Consider the following 23,550-nt stretch of genomic DNA (forward strand, 5'->3'; position numbering starts at 1 on the left):
TAGTTTTACCCACCCAGAACAACTTTGATAATAAGATCAAGAAAACAGAATGTATGAATACACAATAACAGTGCAGATTAAACTGAAAAATCGACACAACTTCTTCCTTTTAACTGCATGTGATCTATAGTTTATTGATCACATCAACAACACATCATGTACAAACAGACGGGGCCGAGAATTTCATGTCATATTTGCCTACTTATGGATCAGCTTTTCCAGCAACCTCGTCGTCGCTGGAGCCATATTCATCTTCACTCAGCTCCTCATCACTAGATTTCTCGTCAGGTGCAGCTCCAGCATCTTCAGGCTTTGCATATTTCTCGCAATACTCTGAAAGATGATGTCTTAGAAGAGAGTTCGTAGAATGGGACAAACTCAAAAGAGAGTAGAAATTAGAGCAAGTTATTGTACAAAAGAAATGTTGGTGATTCAGAATAGAACAACTTTATTGAGCTGATTAATAGTGGAAGTCCGGGTCACCAAACAAGAGGTAAAGTTAAACTCTGTCGATCGTAAATTTCAAGCAACAAAAGGGCATAGATAGACAGCTAGAGTTTACATGGAAAATCCCTAAACAAATTGGAGTAAATGGACAAGGTAGCACGGGGTTAGTAAAAAGCTTTCTTTCTACTACTCACAAGAACAGAACAATAGGAAACCTCTCTCTTTTGGAATAGAACAAAGCACCTCACAGATTTATCTCTAACAAGTTAGGACAACTTGATGTGAATGACAATGGGATGTTTAAACCTCTCCATCAACCTCCCTCATACAGGTACCAAGAATTAATTCCTGCCACCAAAATTTGGTGCTAAACATATTATGATAAGGTAACAGGTAGAATGCATTAAGAAAACTAGTATGAGAATCATTAACATTTGTCAAGTGATGGTCCAAGTTAGGGGTCCTCTTTCAGCATAAATCTCAGAGTGTGACACGTTCAGTAGCGTAGATTCTTACATGGTTTAGCAACAAGGTAAGCAGCATTATACAACCAAGATAGAAAAGAGGGTCAGGAAACACGTTTGATTTTTAATTAACTATTCAAGTCGGATAAGTGCTGTATTATACCTGTACATTAGCTTAACCAAGTGGTTAAATGATGACCAGCTAGAACACACAACCACAAATAGGCCAATTTTTAGCACAGATGTTCTATTGCTACAATTTATTCTTGGAGCCTATATAAAGGGATTCAGAAAAGGGTTTAAACATCACATTCTCATTCACATCTTCTGGTTTCTCCTAATTTAAGAGAAGACAGAAGCTTTCTCTACTCTAGGGTGAAGTTCCTATTGTTCTTTTCTTGTATAAGAGAAAGAAAGTTATATTCCCACAAAGACTTGGTAGTGAGGACTTTCTACCTTATTCGTGTTTTTACCCTCATTTGTTTCTAAAATTTTGTACCTGTTTCACTTTCATCTTCCACAACTAGTCTATTGTATCTATCTTGAACTTTGCAGCTATCTCATCCAATCACAATTTATTGACTTTCCACTTCTTAACTATGACTTGTGTTGTTGATGACTCAAGAAATCTTTTCCGATGTGGAAAACCAGTGGAAACTATACACAAAGTACACTAGAGTCAGTAAATTCACCATCTGTATATATGAACTGTGCCCCAAATGTAACCTGGTACCACTTATTGGCCCAAGTGCGGCAACAAGAGATGAGAAAATGAAAATGAAGTACAACAATTTTATGCAGAAGACCACTAAACAAGTCAGGATAAGAACCAAGCAAATTAACAAGGTGTCACCTACAAATTTATTGAGAATAATAGGGAACTTCTCTCTCTTGATATAGAAGACAAAATACCTCGAAAATTTATCTTTGAGCTAAAAGAAAGTAGAAGATATTAATGACAATGAGATGCTTACACCTCTCCGTCAAGCCCCTTTATATAGGCTCCAAGTTTGCATTTTGTATGTAGCTAAAAGTTGATCAACTTATGATTATTTGTTCTACTTGATCATCATTTAGTCACTTGGCCATCATTTAGTTTACAAGTCTAATCCAACATAAAATTCTCAGATCCATTTCCAACTACAAGCAACCTTTGTAAATGACCATCCACTGAGGTTGTTCTAGGTCATCTTCCATGCCTATCCTTTGCTGGATGTCAAACAATGAAGCACCCTATACCATGGAAAAAATTGTTCTAGTTTCCAAAATCCTAATTTCTTATCCCAAAAATCCAAATAGTGGGGAGATAGGGTTAGAAATAGAGAGCACTCCACCAATTTCAATCAGCTTTTTCTTCTCTCCACTTCACCAGCCAGTATGGCAAAGCCTCCAAGCCTTATCATCTCTTCCAACCCCCAACCCCCACTAACACTGCAGAGTTTCTCTGACTGGCAACAATCTCCTTTCCAGCCATGAACTCATCCATATTACTCTTTTGACTTTTGAGAACAGATTGCTTGTTGGACACAGGTTGAAAATATCCAAAAAAACATAGACTTACTGGAAGGATACGTAGTGCCCCTAACTTTTTTTCTTCTTAGCATGATATAAAACATGGTTCATAGTCAGAACTTTCCACAAATTGCAGTAGCCAGAATACACTCCCAAGAACAAAATATATCTAATGGAACAAGTGGAGAGTGAACTTACAGCTGAAAAACCCAGCAGGCAACAATCCGTATGTGATATATCTTTAGTTTCATTTCAAAATGGAACTTATCACCAACTTCTCATTCCAAATACTTGAACCTGGAATTTCATAAAAATGGAGATCTAAACTTAAACTTGCCGCTTCTTTGTGGCCAACGTGAGGTTCCCTTTTTGCGAGATATTGAAGGTTTCCACGAGAATACTTAATCTAAACCCTATTCATCACTTTCCTTTTAATCAAAGTGCCTCTAATCATTTCCACACTAGATGTCATTGAATGCACTACAAAATCATATTCCCAAACAGTATATTAGAAAACTCACATAATTCAGGAGGGAAAAATGATGAAACAAAAAAGTTGGATACTAAATTTCAGATGTTATCTGGGTTAAGAATTAATGGCAACACATGCCAATAATAGATATATTACCGATAAAACGGGTAATTTTTATGTTAAAAACTAAGAAAGCAATTCACAAAAACCTGAATACTCATTGAAATACGATGAATGTAGAAACTCATAAGACTCTCCAACGCCACAGGTTTATGTAATTCTCAAAAGTAGCCCCATAAAGAGCTATACGTGCTACATCACATAAAGACTCATCCAATGAATGTTTAGGTAAACCAAGTCATATACCTCATGGCAATTGACTCGGCCAAGCCGGACCGAGTGCCTCTAGTCACAATATGGCAAGAGAAAGCAGGATTGAACTTTTGCAGAAAAACGAATAAATTGATAATGCAATTCGAATTCTAATTTCACTACTATATCACATGCACAAGAGCAGAATTATTAATGAAGCCTTTTGAAAGTTTCGGATAATACATATAAATAATCTCAAAACCAACATTCGTTAATATTGTTTAATAAAATGCTACCTTTAACTCTCTGTTCATATGCATTTCGATCACGCATCATCATAGCTGCTGCCTCCCCATTCAGAGGATCTGATGGATTAGGGTACAAAAGCAGTTGCGGAAGAAACACTTCAAACACGTTTACAAGGTCTGTAAAGAAATAAACAACTCAATCAAACTAATGGAACAATCATTCTTGATCTATTGAAGCGAAAACACCCTGGTAAAACAATAACTTACTCTTTTTCAGAAAGGGCTAACACTACTAACTTACCAAACATGGGACTCCAGGTTTGATTGATAACGTCTAAACAAACAGAGCCAGACCTGCAGCACAATGCACAAAATCATCAGAACTCAGATGTTGTTGCTCAAACAAGCATCCGATAGCACAATGAGCAAATAGCATCAACATTATGTACATCACTCACATCTCATCAACATTTGGATGGTAAATCTTGTTGACAAAACCAATGGAAGGAGACTTATACGGGTAAGCATCTGGCAGCTCCACCCTTACCCTCCAAACACCTCCTTGATAAGGACCTGTCACAGACAATTTGCCAAGAGGCGCCCAATAGAAAGCAATTAACTAAAGCACTTCATTATCATAAAGAAATATACCGAACACCTATATTGGCACATCTACAAAACCGATAGAACAAGCAGATTTTAGTGATCCAAAACCCAAGTTCAGAATAAACTCTCAGCCTGACACCAGATGTATTAAAACCAGCAGAATGTGCACAATCTTAGCCATTCTACAGTAGAGAGAAATGACCCTCATCCAACTCCCAATATCAATAAAAAATATAAAACCAATGCTTTTCAACATTGAAGAAGAGTAACAAGTCCACAAACAATCAAAGCTCCGGGTTACCAAAGTTCTATCCAAAATGCAACTCGAATTAAAAGACCATTATCTCCTCAATTTATCACTAAGCTTCAGCTCAATCATCAAGTCCCAACAAGTCAAACATGAGCCGAAAACAATAAAGAAAAAGAAAATTGAAAAAACAGGAAGAAGAAATTAAACCAAGCCCAGCTCCGAACAAATAAAGAACAGATCATAAGCAGCACAAAAAAAGTGGGATTTTTATGGAAAGTATTACTGTCTTTGGGTCCATGGAACTCCACATAGAACTCTTGCATTCCGTCATTGATCATCTCCACCTTATAATCACTCATCATCCTATCACAAATCATCAAAAGAAACACAGACTTACGATTCCAAAAAACAAGAAGAATATTTACTAAAACAGTGAACAAAAAGTCTCAAGTCATTTACAGTTTCATCAAATCCATTTCCCTCCGTTTGCTTGGGGAAGACATGCTTCTTGATTTTTCTTCTTCTCCTCCTATGTTTCTTTCTCAATTATTTGGTACTTAACTCTGCTGATATATATATATATATAATTTATGTATATATACACACAAGTTGAGCGTAGGTATGTACACTTTAGTGCGTGTCTGTGTGTGTGTGTGTGTGTGAGAGAGAGAGAGAGAGAGTGATGTCAAGGCGGTTCAGACATGAATGAGCAAAGTGGGGATTGAGCTGAGAGGTTTTCGGCTTAAATTGCAACTTCTTTAATAATGTTTCTCAATGTCTTTTTATTCTTAAATGGGCCTTTTCTTTTCCAGATAGCCTAAATCAATTGGGCTCGGCCCATCTTCACTTGGGCCTCCAACTCTTTTCAATTATCAACTGATTTTTTTATAAAGGGCGTCCACTTTTTGATTTATCGATTGGGATCCACCCATCCCAAAAAAAAAAAAAAAAAAATTAAAAAAAAACAATAATTCAATTGGTTTTATTAGTATTTTATGATATATACATATAAATTTGTACATGAGATCAAATAGCTAATTAATTATTAGTTATTGGTAATCTTCTGTAAGTTTTATGCCGTTAATAAATGCAAGAACTTGAAATAGATGATATCATTATTTTGTTATTATATATTTTCAGAGTCACCTTATTTTATTTTAAATAATATTTGTTTAACATTTATATATTATTACGATCAGCTTTTACATAATTTGAATCAATATATATATTTTTCACAATCTTATTCGTAAAAAAATCATAAGTTTTTATATTTGTTTCTATTATTTCATAATAAATAGATAATCATGTACACATTGTAATTGATATCTCACATTTGCTAATTATCACTACAGAAAACTGCATTTATTATGAAAAAAGTAGTTGTAACGAAAGCATAAGTTATCACCGAAAAACTAATATAATTGCACGAGTGATTGACTTTATACTAAAGATCGCAAAAACAACCCAAATTCAATTAAATCGCAAGTACGAGTTTAATGAATGTCGGGGTTGAACTTGTGCTAATCTTTTCCAAAACTGTAAATATTGAGTTGGACCCCTTAAAATACCTAAATTGACTCAATCTGCACTAGCTACACTTCTAGACATTGTCAATAATTGGTTTTTGGGTATCAAAATCTTAGAAGTGGCTTTAAGTACATAAAACATTTTGTGCTAACATAGTTCGAGGTTGTAATAAATTGTGAATAATTATAATAAATTTCAAAACAGTCCCTTTGTGATTTAACCTAAATTTATCAAATCTCTCTCTCTTTTTTTTTAAGCATCTAAAATAAAGTTTTATTTATTTTCTTTAATCTTTTAAATGTGCCCTAAGACGTGAGTCAAAAAGGAGTAAAATATTTCTGGTTAGTAAGGATAAGATCCGACAGCTTTGTACTGGACACGTGTACTTCCTCCTAGCCTTTGTCGTGTGTGAAAGCCGCTATCGGCTACGAGCCGCCTCTGTTCAGCTTATTCGAGATGAGAGTTACCCTTTTTACCCCTGATGGAAATCCATTGGTGGGGGGCAAAAGTGGGAAGAGTAGAAAAGATGTGGAGCGTTGGAGAGGTGTGTCGGAGATGGATGGTACAAAGAGATGGGCGTCCTCATCACGGAATACTAGGTGGTCCTGTCCTCCTCTTCAACTCTCCCTCTATGGTTTTGGGCCTTTTGTTGCTTAGCTCCTTACCTACCTTCCAATAATTATAAATGTTTGGTGGCATTTAAGAATTATTAGTTTCTACATTTATTTCATCTTAATTTTTAGGATATATATTACAAGTATTGAAATATATATATATATACATACATCTTAGTTACTCTGTATTTTTAAGGACAGTCGAAATGGAACGAGTTATGTCTTTTTATAAAGAGGGTTGGGAGATTTGAATCGACTTAAATATGAATTCACTTATAGTTGTCGATATATGACTTTGTGGGCATTTATAATGGTTCAAATTAAGTGTTTTCGCTGAAAATAAGTTGAAATCGGTGTTTTATTTTATTGCTTCTACTTTTGAACTGCTTAAATTAAGTTGAATTAAGTCAAAAGTTATAAACAATCTCTACCAACTGCTGCAGTTTATTAGTAAAATTATGAATACTAAAGGGGCATTTGCTATAACTTTCGCTTTTCTGTTGGAAATATGTTGCGGAAAAAATTATAAGTTAAGTAGTACTAAAAGTTTGAAATTTTTGAGAATATAAGTCTACAGTAAACTAGATAACTCTTAAAATAAGTGTTTGCAACACTTGTTTCAAGCACTCCAGCTTCAATTTTTTTCCCCCACTTTTAACTTTTGTTTACAAACACTCATAATTTTTACTACTCCTTAACTTACAAAATTTATTTACAGCTTATTTCCAATAGAAAAATAAAAGTTATTGCAAACATCTTTTAATTGTAAAGGAGAGATTTTTGGTCTATTTTGCATTCTGATGGGATTGTAATGACGAGCTCGAGCATTGGTAATAAGTGCTACTCAAACCAGATACTTCACAATATAACGTCTTAATTTGGCTATGCAGAGAGTTGCTATGACGATCGTCCTTCTCTTCCCTTTTAACTTGTATTACAATTAGTATGCAATTGAAATAGAGTGATCAATCACATTACAAGTTAAGTAGTAATATCAGATTGTCAAAGACTAAAAAGTTTGTAATGATAATTGTGGTTTACTTGGAATGGAATGAGAGCATTATTGTCCTTTAGGCTTTAGGTAAAGTTTGTTACAATCATTCTAATCTTACATTATTGGTTGGTCGTTATGAAAGAAAGGGACAAAATAAGAGGACTGCACAATCTTAGGTAAGATTATGATTGCAATAAATTAAATTACAACGGAATTTCTTATAATTTATTATAATTGTGAAATATTTTATTGTTATTTAAAAAATTATAAATATATTCTAAAATTAACAAATCCTCCTTTATAATGGGCTGTCGTGAGATGATATTTGTTAGACGACCATTATATTTGGAGATTTTTTTTTTTTTTAATAATAGAGGGGTATTTTGTAATCATTACAAATTTTAAGAAAGTCCGTTGTAATTTATCCTTATAATAATATAACAATTCTCACTTAAAATTGCTAATCGCAAGAAAATTGGGTTATGAAATAAATGTAATGAAAAACTCTCTAATGATTTTATGGATTTATTTACTCCAAATAAATATAGGATTAAAATTAACATAGTCGAGAAACAAGGATGGGGGTTATTTATTTTTTTATTATAAAAAAAATAAAATTATATTAATATAAATTTTTAAATATATTAATAATAATATAACGAGTCACGATTTATAATCGTGACTCAATTAAAAAATTAATTTTTTAAATTAAAGCCCAGTTGTGATTACAAATCACAACTTGGGCAATTTTTTTTTTTGTTTAATCAAATTTTGTATAATTAATTTAATGTTTCTATATGATGATAAATATTTAGTATATTTTAATTCATTACGAAAATAACTTAAAAATAAAAACATACGTAGTGAAGACTTCTTATGGGACAAAATTTTTTGGTTTGACTTTTTAAGTGGTAGTTTGTCATTCAGTACCTTTGTTGATGTGTTGGGTATGAAATTATTAATGTATTTTATATAGTTAGTTTTCTTGACGTATTTTATGAAATATCTGATCATTTTATCCAACAAAATGAAAACGTTAAAATTTTGATTTGTTGAGAGATAAATATAAATTGAATGCACATTTAATATCACCAAACACGTTTGCAATAATTTGAATTTACATTATAGATATGAGGTTCGATTTTGACAATTTTTAGTAATTACGAATCCTACTGTTTTGGTAGTGATAATTATTTATTTTATTATTAAATACTTTCAAATTTAAATATTGATGCAATATATCAAAAATTAAATAAAAAGATAAATAAGAAATTAATATTTATAGAACTCATATTCATAATTTTTTAATTGTGAGATCTCAACTTTGTTAATTGAGTAAATTTTCATTGAGTCGTTTGTGAGTGATAATAATTAATTAAAAGAATAAATATCCAATAAAAGAAAAAAATTGAATTAGAGGAACAACTGTAGTTGGTAGCCTTAAAAAGTAAAGTCCTGACAAGTAGGATTTTTATCCAGAGGAAGCGGATAAAACTTCACCAGCGCGGCTCTCATGCTAAGCCGAGCTGGTGCAACCTACCACCCGTTTAGCCGGTAAAAGGATGGACAAAAGTAGCAGCAGCGACCGTACGAGCCACTGCAATTTAGCAGTAGCAGGTTGTTCCCCAATCCCCATTTCCATGGCAGTTAGTATGCATTTACTGCGTGCTCCCATACCCTCCCCTCTCTCTCTCACTCGCACTTTCTCTCTCTTCAGTTCAACAGTAACTACTCGCCTTTGAAATTTGAAACTCCCTTTTGCATTTTTCTCTGTTGTTTGTTTGCTAGTTTTCGTCTTCCTCGCCTGCAGGTGTTCGTCGTTTCCTCTCTCTAGAGTGGAGATTTGGTTGTCCGTACGGGTCAGGTAATGCTAGTTTTTTGAAATGTCATAATGAGCATATTGTATGCGGAGAAAATTTCATGTTTGATCTGTTTTTGTGTTTTATATATATATATATATATATATATTTATCTCTCTCTTTGAAGTGGTAAGTGAGTGTGTTTTTGTTTGGTCAAAGTTCGGCATTCCGTGACTAATTTGTGATTCTGTTGATTAGTGTACTTCAAGTTAGTGGAATTGAAACGAATTTAAGTTTTTAAGTTGAAATTTCCTATTTGAAATGCTGGAATAGTTTTGTCAGAAATGAGGTTTTGTTTAAAAAGTGAACTCAATAATTCGCATGATTCTGTTCTTTTGAAGTCCTGCTTAGGTTTCTGATCGATGTTTAAGGTGGATCTGGACGAATTTATAGAGTGTTTTTGCGGTATTTTATTTTTCTTTGATTCAAGTACGAATTACATAATATTCTTGGCTATTCTTTTGCTGCGAAGATCTATAATATGGATAATGAAGATGTCTCTGCAGAAAGTGATTGTGATACTATTATGAATTATTATAAGAGAAGCTGCTTTAGCTTGTCAGGGTATAATTCAGAAATCGTTTGGGGTTGGGGGGGGGGGGGTTGTTTAGTGTCTCGCTGTGCGTCTGTGTTGTGTGTGAGAGAGAGAGATTACTTTTTAATTTTACTATCATTTATTGCAATCAAACTCAGCCCGTGATTGTAGGAAATTCAATGCACTACATTTAAAATTCACACAACCCGTACATGTCGAACCTATAAACAATTCCAAATTTCTTGTCTAGCTAAAATGCAACTTGCAGATTCAAAGCTCAGATATAATAGCTCGAAGGCTGTGTATGTCTTCATGACTCACCCTTAGAATTTTCCCTGTCACTCTCAGGAATTTGTTTCTGAGACCGGAGCTTGAAGTTTCTGCTTGCAGTGAAGAAGTTTGCTGGCTAAGCTAGTACAGAAAGGGGCAATGTTCAATCCGTGTCCTACTCTGAAGATTAATTAAATCAAGAAATTCTTGTTGGGAGAATACCCAAAAAAAGGGGGCGTGCCAATACGAAAAATTGGTTTTCTTGTGCAGTGTGGGGCTGAAATGTAGCTTTGCATCAGTTTGAACTCAACTGACTTCCTACAAAACTTGGATTAAAATTCTGGGTACAAGGGATAGAGGGTTCACATAGATGTAGGGTTTTGGGTGTAATTGATCTGGAAGGAAAAGAATTGGTGGTACACTTGCTAGTTGCTGCTAATTAGGCCTGTCCAATAGTGAGATGTTGGAGACTGAATCATGCCCGTCACGGGTTTTATCACCTTTCCGTGAGGAAAGCGGCGATGAAGAGCTATCTGTTCTCCCAAGGCATACAAAGGTTATTGTGACTGGCAATAACAGAACAAAGAGTGTTTTGGTGGGGTTGCAAGGTGTCGTCAAGAAGGCTGTTGGGCTTGGTGGTTGGCATTGGCTGGTATATCATCCTCATCTTAATCTTGTTTATTTAGTTCCTTTTAATACTTGGATCAGTTTTGAACTAACATCAGGTGTTCAAATTGTCCTGTTCCTTTGACTTTTCTGGGATTAACAATTTAATCTTTTCTGATGTCCCAGGTGGAATCTTAGGAAAAGCAATATTCCACAGTGATTAATAGTAAATTGTTTTGTATACAAAGATTACCTTGAGTTGTTGGGTACATTTAATTGTTTGCTTGACAGAGATTCTATGGTTGATATGATTCTGTACTTCAGGGTTCAATTAACTGTATTTCTTCTAAGGTAAAAGGATTTATTTATAGTTTTCTATGCAAGTAGAATCTCTTGTGTAATGGTCTTGGAGAGTAAAGCTAATTTAAAGGTTAGACTGAACAGAGATTCTCTTTTGAAGCAACTTTTTATCAATATTAAAGTCCTTATGTTAACAAATTAGGGAAGCATAGAAACTGGTGACTAGAGAATCTCTTCAGATCATTGTCTTCTTGTCTAACTGGCTAAAATTATTCGAGAAATTTCTATATCCAGAGCGGGATTAAAAACTCACTTGTTTTTCTTGATACAAGGAGTAGTAAACAAGAGCTAGAATTGGAAATGACTTAAAACTTCGAAATGCAATATGTAGCTGAAATTATTGAACCAAATACTTAGGGGTTTCTCTTTGATTCACTTTGTTGTTTAGTGAATGTGCTTCTGAAGAAAGTTTAAGCCACTTTTCTCGAGCTATCTTCTTCTCATCATAGGTTTTCTACTTTTATTGTTAAATTTATTTTCTCCTGTTTCTTCCTCTTTCCTCCCAGAACTTTCCAGTGTCTTTTTTGCTAAATGTCTGTGATATAATGGACAGGTATTGAAGAATGGCGTTGAGGTCAAGCTTCAAAGGAACGCTTTAAGTGTATTAGAACCTCCTACTGGAAATGAAGAAGATGATGAGTATGACTTTGATGATTCTAGCAGTGGCTCTGATACTGGTGACAAGGAGCACCGTCGCTTCTGTAAGTTATAGCTTTTGCTCCTGCAATATCCCTAGTATGCTCCATTCAGTTTTTGGTTGCCTTCAATGAGCAATAATGTTTAGCTTTTTTCTTTTAAAGTATTTTATACTTCTCTTTCAACAGCTTCTGGATTTCACTTTGGCAAGATAAGCAAGCCAAGAGTTCGGTATGCTAGGCCATGGTTTCCATCTGCAGCATCCACAAAGTCAATGAATCGTAGCAGCTGCAGAGAATTTCAGTCCAAATCTCATGCAACACAATTGGTAAGCACAATGAGAGAAGATGACAATTTTATCCGCTGACGGAGTAGATTAACATAACCGGCATCCATGTCTCAGTGCTTTTGTGATGATGCTTGTTTAGATCCTCATCTTTATGAAATATCTTCATTTGAACACTTCAGCATGCAGTTGCTCTCTCTTCTTTTATGTAAATAGTGGTATCATAACTAAGTTTTCTGATACTTAAATTGTTGTAATGAGTCGAATACTTGATCTAATGTTCTTGGCTAGGTTTTTTATCAATCTATCAGACAACTCCCACCCAGTGCCTTCTGCAACTTATTTCGCTTTTGTTTGTTTCTCAATTTTATTGCTTTTGACACTTCAAATTTGTTACCCACAGCTCATTGGTATCCATTTCTATGATGGAAATTTTACCGTTTAGTTGGTGACTTTTGTATGCTTCTTTTGCAGAGAGTGAACTTGGCAAAGCTTGGCACTGGATCATTGTGGAGATATTGGCGAAGCTTCCATCTTGTGGGTGTTTCTTTTATCATCCTTCTTTCCTTCTATTTGCCGTCAAATTCTGATTGTTTGCTGAATTCATGCTTCTCAAACACATATGCAGGCAAATATTTGTCCTAACCCTACAAAGGAACAACTGGTTAACGCCGTCCAGCAACATTTTTCTGCACAGGTCTACTCTCTTGAACTCAACCCACCCCAAGCCTTTTCAAACTGCTTCAATCTATTTATAATGGAGAATGTATCTAACTCCCAGTCATTTTGGTACTACAGAAAGTAGACGAGGTACAAGCGATCGTGGAATTCATTCGCGCGGCCAAGAGACTGCGATCAGTCGGCAAAGATTGAGACTTTGAGACTGAGTACAGAGAGTTAGATTGGCTCACTTCCTGTAATATATAATGTATGTAGTAGGTACCCTTAATGCACCCTAACGCTAGTTAGTTCACCTCTAATTATCGAACTGTTAATGTAGAGACCCTGGCTGCGTCTGTGTTTGTGTGAGTGTTAATCCATGATCTGAACTGAACTCCTAACCTTATATTATGACTCATTCAGCCAATTAATATTATGGCTCTCAGCTCCTCTATTTTCATCTGTATATTGTATCTGCAGAAAATTTTTACTCATATATGTCAGGTGCGACACATTTGTGATTGGTTATTTTTTTTTATTGTACATCAATTAATATTAAACATAATATATTTATCATATAATTGATTTAGATATTAATCAAATCCTATTCGGATAATAATTACCTGTTCCCTGGTTGACCGTACTTCAGATTTTTCGCCATCTTTCCAAAATTTTATTGGACCCAGCCTCAAATAGAATTCAAAGACCAAATCAATAAACGCAAGTCACATGTACAAAAGCACAATTTGACACAAATACAAAAATATTATAATTTTTAAAAATTTTAATTTTTTGTAAAATAATAATATATAATTTTAGTAATGTATTAATATAACACCCCCTTGACCCTAGAACATAAACATACAACTAATCAAATTTTTCAGTAGTAAAATATATGTTTACGTGACGTTATTAATAATAAGTAAAAGGTACAATCACATCAACTTATCTAATTACATTTTGAATTCATAAGAAGATTTGAAAAAAAAACAAAAATCCGTACTTCTCTTCTGAAAATTTAAAAAACTAGCCATCGTCATAGCATGAAATATTTGTGTGCATATAATCAGATAGATACGATATGTGTTTTAATAACAAAAATTAATACAGAATTTAAAATAGAGCAAGTAATGAATATAAGCGAGAGTGAAAGGACAAACATAATAGTACATTGACGGATAAAATATGACATACACCATTCAAAATAAATTAGTACTTATATTGGTACAAATATTTAAGGTATGCAAATTTGGGTGAGGAACGAGCAATGATTTTTCTTTTTTTAATTGATATCTTTTGGATTTTAAAATGTATTATAAATAAGAGTAAAATATATAAATCAATAAAAAGAAAATCAACTTATTAAAACTTTTGAAATTAATTAAGTTAATTATCTTATTAATTTTTGATATTTTTAAAATCACTAAAAATTAGTAGGACAGTGTCATTTATTGTTGTTTGTGAACGAAGGTGGTCCCTTTTTATTTTAATTAGTATGGATAAGTGATAACAATAAAAATCGATACCAAAAATTGCCCCAATAGTGGAGGGGCCAACAGAGTTTGGTTGTTAGAAGGCCAGCCACCCACTCGGTGGCAGCGTGATGGCGATGGCGCACTCATATTCTGATCCCGAAATTCTTCTACTCCTGGCCGTGCATTCCGCGCGAGTCCACCATTCCTCATGCTCTTGCGTAACACACAACCATTATTTTATTAAGACTGCCAATCATGAAGACATGTACTGCTGATGTACAAAATATTCCCGCATCTGCTATTTACTTCTACACCAACCTAATATTTCATCTTTTAATGTTGTTTTTAGGATAGCTGCCTCGTTTTTTTTTTTTTTTTTAATTTGATGTAATTATATATAATTTTTTTTTATTATTTATAGTACCTTAATGTTTGTTTTTATTTATTAAATATATTTATCTATTAATTAAAATTTATTAAATTTGTGATATTAGTAGAAAAATTGAATAAGAATTCATATTTATCCCGAGTTAAAACTCATTGCAAGTTAAATAATTTTTTCTGATTAACCACTCTTACAAAGGGGGCAACATATGTGTAGGGTAATTTGGTTAGAAAAAAAATATTTATTTAATCTGCAAAATATTAGTAATAAGTCAATCAGGGGTGAATGTGGATTTTCATCCAATTTATCTTTTTTTGTTAATATCAGTGAATCTAATTGTATATTTTTACTAATGGAGGGATCTGTCTCTTAGAATTATCAAATCAGATGAATTTACGTGTAATTACTCCAAATTTCAGGATAAAGCGGTGTTATTATTCCTTCATTTTTACTATAGATTTATAAGGGTTGTTTGGAAAAACTTATTTAAGTCTATTATCATTTTTTTTAATTAAAGTTACATAGGAAAAAAAAGAGTATTTCGAAAGCCTATACATACTTTTGAAAAATGTCATTATTACATTTTATCCTTTGCGAATAGAATTTGAATTTTGGCCCATTTTCCTGAAAATATTAGGAAAAAATGTATTATACAAAAAGTATGATAATTCTTTTTTTGATAATTTCGATTCCAATCACCACTAATCTCCTACCAGACGAGATTATAAGTCGTTTATACAAATACTTGCATATTACTCATCCGTTAAACTATTAGATTGAAGTGATTTGTCGTTACTGAAACTCAAATTAGGTTTTGTCGGATCTGAACTAATTATATGATAAGTGTAATATATTTACAGTGTGATTAGTGTACAGTTTTGGAATAGTGACCAATCACATGACAAATATATCGCACTTACTATATGATTATTTTGATTCTGTCATATGATTTGGACTAGAATTTTAAGTATATCGCACTTACTTTATCATTATTTTGATTGGATAAAATTTATTTGAAGTTAGAATTCTAAATGTATTCCACTTGCTTTAGGGAAGAAGATAATCCAGTAATATTGGGAACCAAACAAGTCCTGTACAGTAATTGGAGTTATCTTTGAAAAATATATTATTAATAATACTATTTGGTATCATGTAAAATATTATTCTCACATTTTTGCAACTTTCCAGGTCGCTCTCCTTTCAGTAAAAGTCTCTCTCTCTCTCTCTCTCGTACACAAACACAGAGCGGTCTCTGTTAATCAATTTCAACGAAGAGGTATAGATACGCACGCCTATACGTGTAACTTTGTGGGTGTATGTATGCTACTGTATAAGTTTCTGCGGGGCGGGCTAAACGTCTGAATACTGGCTTATGCTGAGCAAAACTGCTTGTGTTAAGTTTGATTGACGGATTGAATTTGTTTGATTAGCTTTTCTGCTCTTGACTTTGATTGTTTATGCTGAGTGTGTACAGCTGATTGTAGCTTCGAAGATTTATTGAATGTGCTCGTTGTGATTAAATCCGTGGATAATTCTGTCTATGTATGGCGGCTTTTGGGAATTTCATTGAGAGAACTGCTGTGGTTGCCTTGAATATTTTTTCTTATGTGTGGTTTTTTCCCCCTTTATTTTACTGATACACTGTTAAATTAGGGAGTTTTGGGAGTTAATCCCTCTTTCTCGGTTATTAGTGATTTTTTGCTGTAGTTTAACTGAAGATTGTGCAGCTGTGTTTTTGCGGATTTTATTGAATTGATACTGGGGAATATTTTATGCTGTATTTAGATCGATTTGACCAATCCAGCATTGTAGTTTCTTTCATTGATATGGTTGTGCTTGTGTATTCATTTAATTCGATAGACAATCTCTTTTGCAATTTTCGCAAATTGGAATGATGTTGATCATGTGTATGTAGAACACACTTCACAAGCTGGTGGGACTGGTCTCTCTGCGGGGCTAATAAGTTTAACGTGAAGATGTTTTTTGTTATTCGAGAATTGGTGAAAGGAGTATGATCATTGGGATTGGGCTGATTATTAGTAGCTGTAACATAATGGAAAAAGTGATGAAATGGGATGGAGTGGGGTTCACGCTCCTCCTCACTCAGCACTGTGACATGAAATTATGACCCCACAAGGGGTCTGATATTGCATTGGGTTTCAATAAAAAAGATAGTTAACTTCGTCCGTTAGTCTGTGTTGGTGCTTATAAGGGATTGAAGTAACATTTAATTTCTAATTAAATCATAGAAGAAAATCATAATAGAACCAAATCACAAAAATTACAATTGAAACATAGATGCATCAGGTAAAAACAAAAAAAAAACAAAAACGGGTTCCTTGTCCTATATTGAATGTGCTTAACCACTCTATACTTCTTTTTTCTCTTGTGAAGTTATATTACAGTAGATTGATCAAAATTTAAATGAACGGGTGTTGTCTGTTATCCAATTCAGTCCCTCAGATATAGTTTATGGAAAATTTTCCATGGCTATGTAGCAAACTGACATTTGGATGTCCTGGATAATTCCTTTTGCCATATATTCTTCTACCTAAAGCCTGTTCATCTGCATGCTGTTTAAGTTGAACTGCTCGTATTAATTTGCCAAAAACTTTCATTATTTTTGGCTTTTTAGTTTGTGTAATTGATGTGGTTTTCAAATTCTTATTGCCAAACTGTTCTTGTTTCTTGTTAATTTCTTCTGAAAAACTTGCACTTATGTGATTGCATCTGGCAGAATTGTATTTTCTGAAGAGGTTGATGGCTGTATAACTGTTAGCAGTTACCATAGAGTATGTGTGATCTGGTTAGAGCTTTGAAGGTGAATTGCTTATAGTTACTACTTTATGGTCTTATCTTCTTTGTTTAGAGAAGAGAACAATGAGCAAAATCACAGTTGGCTGGAGGTGGATAAAAAATATAATTAAATAGAGATGGGAGGCTGTTGTTGTTGCTGTGCCTCTAAGAGCACTGAACTTAATAGGTCACCGCGATTCTTACATGTGAGTGATATCTCTTGCCCCATCAGTTGTGATTTTCAGTTAGTTAAATCTAATTCCAGTTTATACTTGAAGGATCAAATGTCATTTCTTACTCTTCTTGCGCTTATTGATCTAGTACTATGTTGTCTCACCTGGAATCAGGTTAATTCCAACATGTGGTCATTACCAGATTTTAACCTGCGTGATTTGATAGATATAATCAACATTTTGATGGAAAAACAGTTCTTTAGCTTCTGTTAGACTACTAATCTTATTGAGAAAAGTTCTAGAATAAATCTAGCTATCCTCATCTCTGACTGAAATTAACATTGCCTATTGGTCTGTGAAGGGTTTCAGGAACTTTAGTGACTGAACAGAATACCATTCCAGTTCTGTCTGTATATGAGGAATTCAATTTAATTTATTCCATGCCTCTATATGTCGCAGCTGCCTCTATATTGAGAATAGAGTTGACATATGCATAGAATATGATTAAATTCAAAAGAGAATGACCGGGCCGTTTTGCACTTGAAGGAGATAAGCACCCATGGAATTCATAGTATTTAGGATGTGCTATTGAAGTGTATATTCTACTCAAGGTTTTCGGAATTCCTAGGACATTGGGGTTTTGCATGGTAGTCTGGTTCGTGGTCTGTTACCAACTTACCTTTGCTGGCAAAATTTGGTGTGATTTCTGATAAGCTATTGGTTGCTTACCCAGTTCCACAGCAAATCTTGCAGCCATTTCTAGAGTTGTTGCAATAGTATAGACTAAAGCTAGTCTAGGTTCTCTTTAGCCACTACCTCATGTAGTGATGATTGGCCACCTTTGCTAAGTGATAGTAAAGTGAGGAAAACCAGCAATGCTATTTCTTTGGAGTTCACTGCTTTTGTTTCCTTAGAATTATGAGAGTAAGATTAGAATAGGTACAGTACTAGATTCCTTCCCCTTGTCTTCACAACAGTACATATATTTTCTGGTACTACTGCTAATCTTTTTCGGGGACATAACCTGATTTTCTATTATGGTGATGTGGTTCTAGTATCCAGTGTCAGAAGAACGTCAACCTTTATCTTCTCACCATGCAACGGTGTCTGCTCTTTCTGCTGGGCTTTTGGTTGATACCAATCTAGATACTTCAGTCCCAGACACCTATCGGCCTCCTCCTGCACCTATACCTTATGAAACATATGCAGGACGCCCACCTACGCCATCAGGAAACCGGGAAAGCATTGGAAATAAAACCGAAGTGGTTTTGCAAACAACCAGCACCGAGTCTGTTGAAGGCCCAAACTCTGGCAGCACCTTGGAGGCAAAGGTAAAGAACTTGGATTCTGACGAAACAGCCGAAATAAATATTGAGCTGGCAGCATCAAAAGAAGCAGCGGATGAAAAGTCTGGCGAATTTAAAAGATCCATCGATCCTGTGGTTCCACCACTGCAAGATGAGGAGGATGTCTGTCCCACTTGTCTTGAAGGTGCAATAAAAATCTGCCACCTTCTTATATTAACTGGCTACTAATCTCTGGTGTATTTGATGTTGACATATTGATCTTCACTTCTGTCCTCCCTGTGCAGAATATGATTCTGAGAACCCAAAAATCATCACAAAATGCGACCACCATTTTCACCTTGCTTGTATTCTTGAATGGATGGAAAGAAGTGATACCTGTCCTGTGTGTGATCAGGTTTACCCATTGCTGTAAATTTTGTGATTATCTAAATCGGTTTCCAAACCTGGTTTGTTACCTCGGAAGCACTAAAATAATCTAATTGTTTTCTTGAATGCAGGAAATGGTTTTCAGTCCTGCTATAGGGGAGTAGCTGCTGAAACACTGGAATTAAATTCAATGAGGTTAAGTAAGGAACCTGCTCAGGCGGTAGTGTCCCCAGCTGCAGTCACAGCATTAGTTATAGTTTGCTCATTTTGTCTATTGAGATTTCTGTTATTTATTTACTTTGAATTCGTGAAAAATTTGAAGATTCAGAAAAGAAAAAGAAAAGGGTCTGAAGAAAAATTTGAACATTTTTTGGCAAATAGTTCATACTGCATAGGTTTTTTTTCTTTCTTTTTCCTGTGTATAAATCAAGGAAGCAACAAGATGGATATCTGGGTGGGGCATCGAAGTGGGTGTGCAATGAAGCAAAAAAAAATTTCAAACAAAAAGAAATAGATTTCCTCTACTTCCAGCAAGCACCATTACTGCTTCAGTGGTTTAATTATCCTCTTCCAAGTTCCAGCCTAGTTTTGTTGCCTTCCCATTTCACAGTTTTTCCAAGCCCTCCGATTTGTTTAATTTGTATCCCGCCGTTGGTTGAATTTTAGGTTACATGTTGTTCCAAATCAGCAGGAGCTTGTGGTAAAGGTTTTGTTCAGCTTTTGTGTAGTAATTCGAGTCTCAAGATTTATTTTGAGTGCATAAATTTGTACAGAAAGTAAATAAATTGGGAATTCCAATATGTAATAGTATTGGTTGATATACCGATTTCCTGTTGCTTTCCTTTTGTTCTCTGCCTGCTTGGCCCCTCTCCTGGTTGATTGTTTCTGTCAACTTCTCTGTTTTTTTCATTTAGACTTACTCTGGAGCAACATAACTGCGCTTTTGCACGCTTTATAACTTCATTTTAGCTCTTCATTGTCATGCTGTTGAGCATTAAAATCCTTGCGCTGTTTCTGTTTTTTTATGTTCTCATTCAGTTTTTAGTAATTAAAATGAAAACATCTTTGCTTATACGTCTTCTTATTGGAAATATACCAGTCGTGTATTGCTTAACCTTCCTGTAAGAACTTCCTGTTTGTAGCGACTGGAAGAACTTCTGTAACAAAATTTCTGTTTGTGGTGACTGGATGAACTTCCTGTAACTTATATAGCTTTGGCCATTAGGTCCTATGTTTTGAGAAATTATGTTGCCACAGTAAAGTACTGATGTGGGAACGACGTTTGTTTCACTAAGCGCCTTTTGGTTCGTTTTAATATGGATATACTAGATTGCTCCTTTTAATCTACATGAAAGTAATATTCCTATTGTATGTTATTTTATAGTGAAAGTTACTAAATATTTAATTGAGATAATTACCTACTTTTCTCCTGAAATTTAGTGTAATTATGTGTAAATTTTGTATGATTTAAACAATTACATGTAACACTTTTGAGATTTGCTTTCATAGAACAAATAAGTTCATTCGTTAGTCAAAATTTATTTATTTGCTGATATTAACAAAAAAAAAAGAATAAAAATGGATATTTTACCATCTATTGACTTATTACTGATTTATTGTAGGTTAAACAAATTTTTTCCAACTAGACAGTCCTTATAACGATGTAGATATATCTCCTCACATACATTAACGCGTAAAGACGTACAAGGGTAATTTGATTATAAAAAGATTTAATCTATAATAAATCAGTAATAAATTAATCCATAGTAAATATAGATTTCTTTTTCTCGATTTTTTTATTAATCAGCAAATTCAATAAATTTCGACAAACGAAGAGATTTATTTGTTAGATGGAAGTAAATCTCAGGAGTGCTAGATATAATTTTTCAAATTATGAGGAATCTATACGTAATTATACAAACCTCGTAGGAGGGAAGTGTAATTATCCCTACTTAATTTAATAACTAACATCTTGCCTATAATCATCCAGATATTTTTATTTTTTTTATGGTTTCAAATCTTGTGAAATTTTAAAAAGTTAGATAAACTTCGATAAATTTTATTAGTTTCTCCTTGATTCTCATTCACCATTAATATATAAAGTTAGATAATAATTTTAAAAAGTACGCTGATTTCTCCAATAAACTTTTTTTTTCATAAATATATTATTATAACACCATATAGATAAATGCTAATTTCTAATGTTTTTGCTCAGTGGATGACTGTACCCGATTACTAGTATTAACAACACTTCCTGACGCTAAGAAGAGAGTGAAGATGCGAGTGAAACTGCTCATTTTCTTCAACATAAACTGAAAATAGGGCAAATATTGAAAATGATCATATAAAGTGGTAGCAAGCAAAATCATTTTTACAAGAGCCTACACTATATGCCCACAAAAATAGGCTGATAGCTGTCTTGACAGATGTGAAATTAAACTAAATAATAACAAATAATAAAGAACTCCAAAATCTTGTCCAAAGATTCAACAATATCACAAAACCTATATCCAGAAGAAAAAACCAGGGTAGACCAGCTGAGGATCAGGCGCAAAGCAAGAACAAGCTTAGTAACTCTTGAGGAGAGTCTCAATGGCTTCGAAGAAAAGTGGGGCCAAGTCGGTACTTGGAGATTTTACAGCACATTTGAGGCCAGGGACACCAATTGCTGCGGTAAGTTCAATTAAGAAAGGGATTCCCCGAGGAATCTTGGCTGAGAGATACAGTACCTCTTGGTTTATGTGTTTGCGTTTGGCAATGAAGAACATGTTGGATGCAGCCAACCGGTCCAAGGTCGCTTCAACACTGTTCACTACTATTGCTGGAAAGTCCTTAGAAATCTCATTTGAATCAGGTAGAGATTTCCATGTCTGCATAATTGAAAGGTACAAATGATCAATTTCCAGAAGTAATTGCTGGATGACTTATTTAACAGAAAAATCAATATGTCAAAACACCCTCATGGTCGCAAAGAGTTTGAGTGAGATTGAACATCTCTAAATGAAAATGGACTAAGAATCTGCCCCATTATGCTTGGGCTTGTGATGCACAAGGCACCCAGTGAATTACGAGTCTCCAGCAGCCAAGCGTATTTCAAGGGTTAATAAATGTTTTTGCCTAAAAGAATGTGGCAAGGTGCACCCGTAACCGAAGTCTTATGAATGTGGCAAGGTGCACCGTAACCGAAGTCTTATGTATGCGGCAAGGTGCAGCGTAACCGAAGTCTTATGAATGTGGCAAGCATTACTGAATACCAGACTAGGATATACAGAATGAATTTACTGCTCACTTATGTTTTCAGACTTCTAAGAAAAATAGAAAGCTTGTAAACTAAAATTATTTAATCTTTTACCACTTATTAGCCCAGGGAGCATTACACCAGGAGATTCAGTAAATTTCATACCTCAAGGAATGTTGATCGCTCCATTCTTCCGTCCTCGGAAAAGAATACAAGCAATGAAATTTTGTCATTGAAATACCACACAGGTTGCTGACTGTTTTTCACAGCAACCTGCAGAAGTGTACTTGGTGGACCAGGAGATATATTCTGGAACAAAACCATAGGCAGAAGAGTGCTAGTGGATGTCCCAGGTTGCAATTGGGGTATCTGAATGATATGAGATATCAGCTCAGAAACAAAAGACAAAAACTGCAATAGCATACATGATTACAATAAATATTTACCTGGAGCGGTCCACCAGCGGCAAGACCAAACGTGTTCTTGTTGAACTGGATCATAAACCCATCAAGTGGAATCTGTGTATAGTTCTCAAAGTACATGCTGTAAAATATCTGGCCATCTTTTCTTATCAGCTGAGCACTGATTTGTAGACCTTGACCAGTAGACCCTGGTAATAGAACTGGCAAAGGAGGTCTGCAATCAACGGTACAATTTTATGAATCATCTCCTATTAAGCATATAAAAACAAGAACCTAAACATAACATATTAAATAGCAGCTAAACTGCAATTGAAGTCCAGTGCACATACCCAGCAGGGCTTGCAGGCTGATCGACAGATACAATGGCACTGTTGTTATTGTCCATACCAAGGTCAAGTAAATCGGGAACGGGTGCAGGAGCTGCAGGCGCGGCAGCTGGTTGCTTTCCAGCAGGATGCTGTGCATTACTTGTGGTGGCTGGTGATGATGCAGCAGTATTAGTTGCATGATAAGGTGATTCCGAATTCCCTCCTTCGCCATCAGGATAATACTCTTCCTCAGTTCTCTGCAAGGTCTTCACGCGTGTTATAAACACATCAGGGGGCTTGTGATAGACAGAGGACAATGTAGCAATGTTGGCAAGAAGCTCATCTAAGAGAGAAGGGTCAAGCTGATTTGAATCATCACTGATTACAGGCTTTTCCGCTAAAACAACATCCTTTGCTGCCTG

The 23,550-nt window shown here is 34.5% G+C and overlaps 4 protein-coding genes across 6 annotated transcripts in view; 2 read left to right on the top strand and 2 right to left on the bottom strand.

The window, feature by feature from the left end:
* LOC105164074 (ubiquitin-conjugating enzyme E2 4) lies at window positions 1–5,047 on the bottom strand. 2 transcript variants are annotated; one of them, XM_011082632.3, is made up of 6 exons: window positions 4,771–5,046; window positions 4,595–4,674; window positions 3,914–4,028; window positions 3,757–3,809; window positions 3,504–3,632; window positions 1–333 (listed from the first exon to the last, which is right to left on the bottom strand). In XM_011082632.3, exons 1-6 carry the CDS (start codon window positions 4,812–4,814, stop codon window positions 203–205), a joined length of 552 nt encoding a protein of 183 aa, XP_011080934.1. In that variant the 5' UTR covers window positions 4,815–5,046; the 3' UTR covers window positions 1–202. The 2 variants fall into 2 exon arrangements, with proteins under 2 accessions (XP_011080934.1, XP_088738223.1); XM_088882097.1 differs by lacking the exon at window positions 1–333 and adding an exon at window positions 391–795 and having other exon boundaries at window positions 4,771–5,047.
* Window positions 5,048–9,092: 4,045 nt separating this feature from the next.
* LOC105164073 (uncharacterized) lies at window positions 9,093–13,124 on the top strand. The gene is made up of 8 exons (XM_011082631.3): window positions 9,093–9,170; window positions 9,257–9,310; window positions 10,189–10,762; window positions 11,630–11,777; window positions 11,901–12,040; window positions 12,473–12,535; window positions 12,627–12,695; window positions 12,797–13,124. The coding sequence occupies exons 3-8, from the start codon at window positions 10,571–10,573 to the stop codon at window positions 12,869–12,871; spliced, it is 687 nt and encodes a 228-aa protein (XP_011080933.1). The 5' UTR covers window positions 9,093–9,170; window positions 9,257–9,310; window positions 10,189–10,570; the 3' UTR covers window positions 12,872–13,124.
* Window positions 13,125–15,651: 2,527 nt separating this feature from the next.
* Window positions 15,652–19,526, top strand: LOC105164072 (putative E3 ubiquitin-protein ligase RHB1A). 2 transcript variants are annotated; one of them, XM_011082628.3, is made up of 5 exons: window positions 15,652–15,794; window positions 17,388–17,520; window positions 18,543–18,978; window positions 19,079–19,188; window positions 19,292–19,526. In XM_011082628.3, exons 2-5 carry the CDS (start codon window positions 17,452–17,454, stop codon window positions 19,322–19,324), a joined length of 648 nt encoding a protein of 215 aa, XP_011080930.1. In that variant the 5' UTR covers window positions 15,652–15,794; window positions 17,388–17,451; the 3' UTR covers window positions 19,325–19,526. The 2 variants fall into 2 exon arrangements, with proteins under 2 accessions (XP_011080930.1, XP_088737314.1); XM_088881188.1 differs by lacking the exon at window positions 15,652–15,794 and having other exon boundaries at window positions 15,804–17,520.
* A 1,953-nt stretch (window positions 19,527–21,479) lies between these two features.
* Window positions 21,480–23,550, bottom strand: part of LOC105164071 (beta-adaptin-like protein C) — a 10,075-nt gene continuing 8,004 nt past the window's right edge. The window contains exons 12-15 of the mRNA XM_011082627.3: window positions 23,150–23,547; window positions 22,845–23,034; window positions 22,564–22,767; window positions 21,480–22,030 (exon numbers count right to left, since the gene is read on the bottom strand). Coding sequence (XP_011080929.1) covers window positions 21,728–22,030; window positions 22,564–22,767; window positions 22,845–23,034; window positions 23,150–23,547 — 1,095 coding nt within the window. The 3' untranslated portion in view covers window positions 21,480–21,727. The remainder of the gene's footprint in view (window positions 22,031–22,563; window positions 22,768–22,844; window positions 23,035–23,149; window positions 23,548–23,550) is intronic.

This window comes from Sesamum indicum, linkage group LG6 (genome assembly GCF_026168435.1).
Source record: "Sesamum indicum cultivar Baizhima isolate 11 linkage group LG6, ASM2616843v1, whole genome shotgun sequence".
Taxonomy (NCBI): domain Eukaryota; kingdom Viridiplantae; phylum Streptophyta; class Magnoliopsida; order Lamiales; family Pedaliaceae; genus Sesamum; species Sesamum indicum.

Coding starts and splice junctions, on each gene's coding strand:
- LOC105164072 (XM_011082628.3), top strand. CDS start 17,452: ATGGGAGGCTGTTGTTGTTGCTGTGCCTCTAAGAGCACTGAACTTAAT. Junction 18,979..19,078: donor CTGTCCCACTTGTCTTGAAG/GTGCAATAAAAA, acceptor CTCCCTGTGCAG/AATATGATTCTGAGAACCCA. Junction 19,189..19,291: donor CCTGTCCTGTGTGTGATCAG/GTTTACCCATTG, acceptor TCTTGAATGCAG/GAAATGGTTTTCAGTCCTGC.
- LOC105164073 (XM_011082631.3), top strand. CDS start 10,571: ATGTTGGAGACTGAATCATGCCCGTCACGGGTTTTATCACCTTTCCGT. Junction 12,041..12,472: donor AATCTCATGCAACACAATTG/GTAAGCACAATG, acceptor CTTCTTTTGCAG/AGAGTGAACTTGGCAAAGCT. Junction 12,536..12,626: donor ATTGGCGAAGCTTCCATCTT/GTGGGTGTTTCT, acceptor ACACATATGCAG/GCAAATATTTGTCCTAACCC.
- LOC105164074 (XM_011082632.3), bottom strand. CDS start 4,814: ATGTCTTCCCCAAGCAAACGGAGGGAAATGGATTTGATGAAACT. Junction 4,029..4,594: donor GTTCCATGGACCCAAAGACA/GTAATACTTTCC, acceptor TGTCTGTGACAG/GTCCTTATCAAGGAGGTGTT. Junction 3,633..3,756: donor AACCTGGAGTCCCATGTTTG/GTAAGTTAGTAG, acceptor ATTTCTTTACAG/ACCTTGTAAACGTGTTTGAA.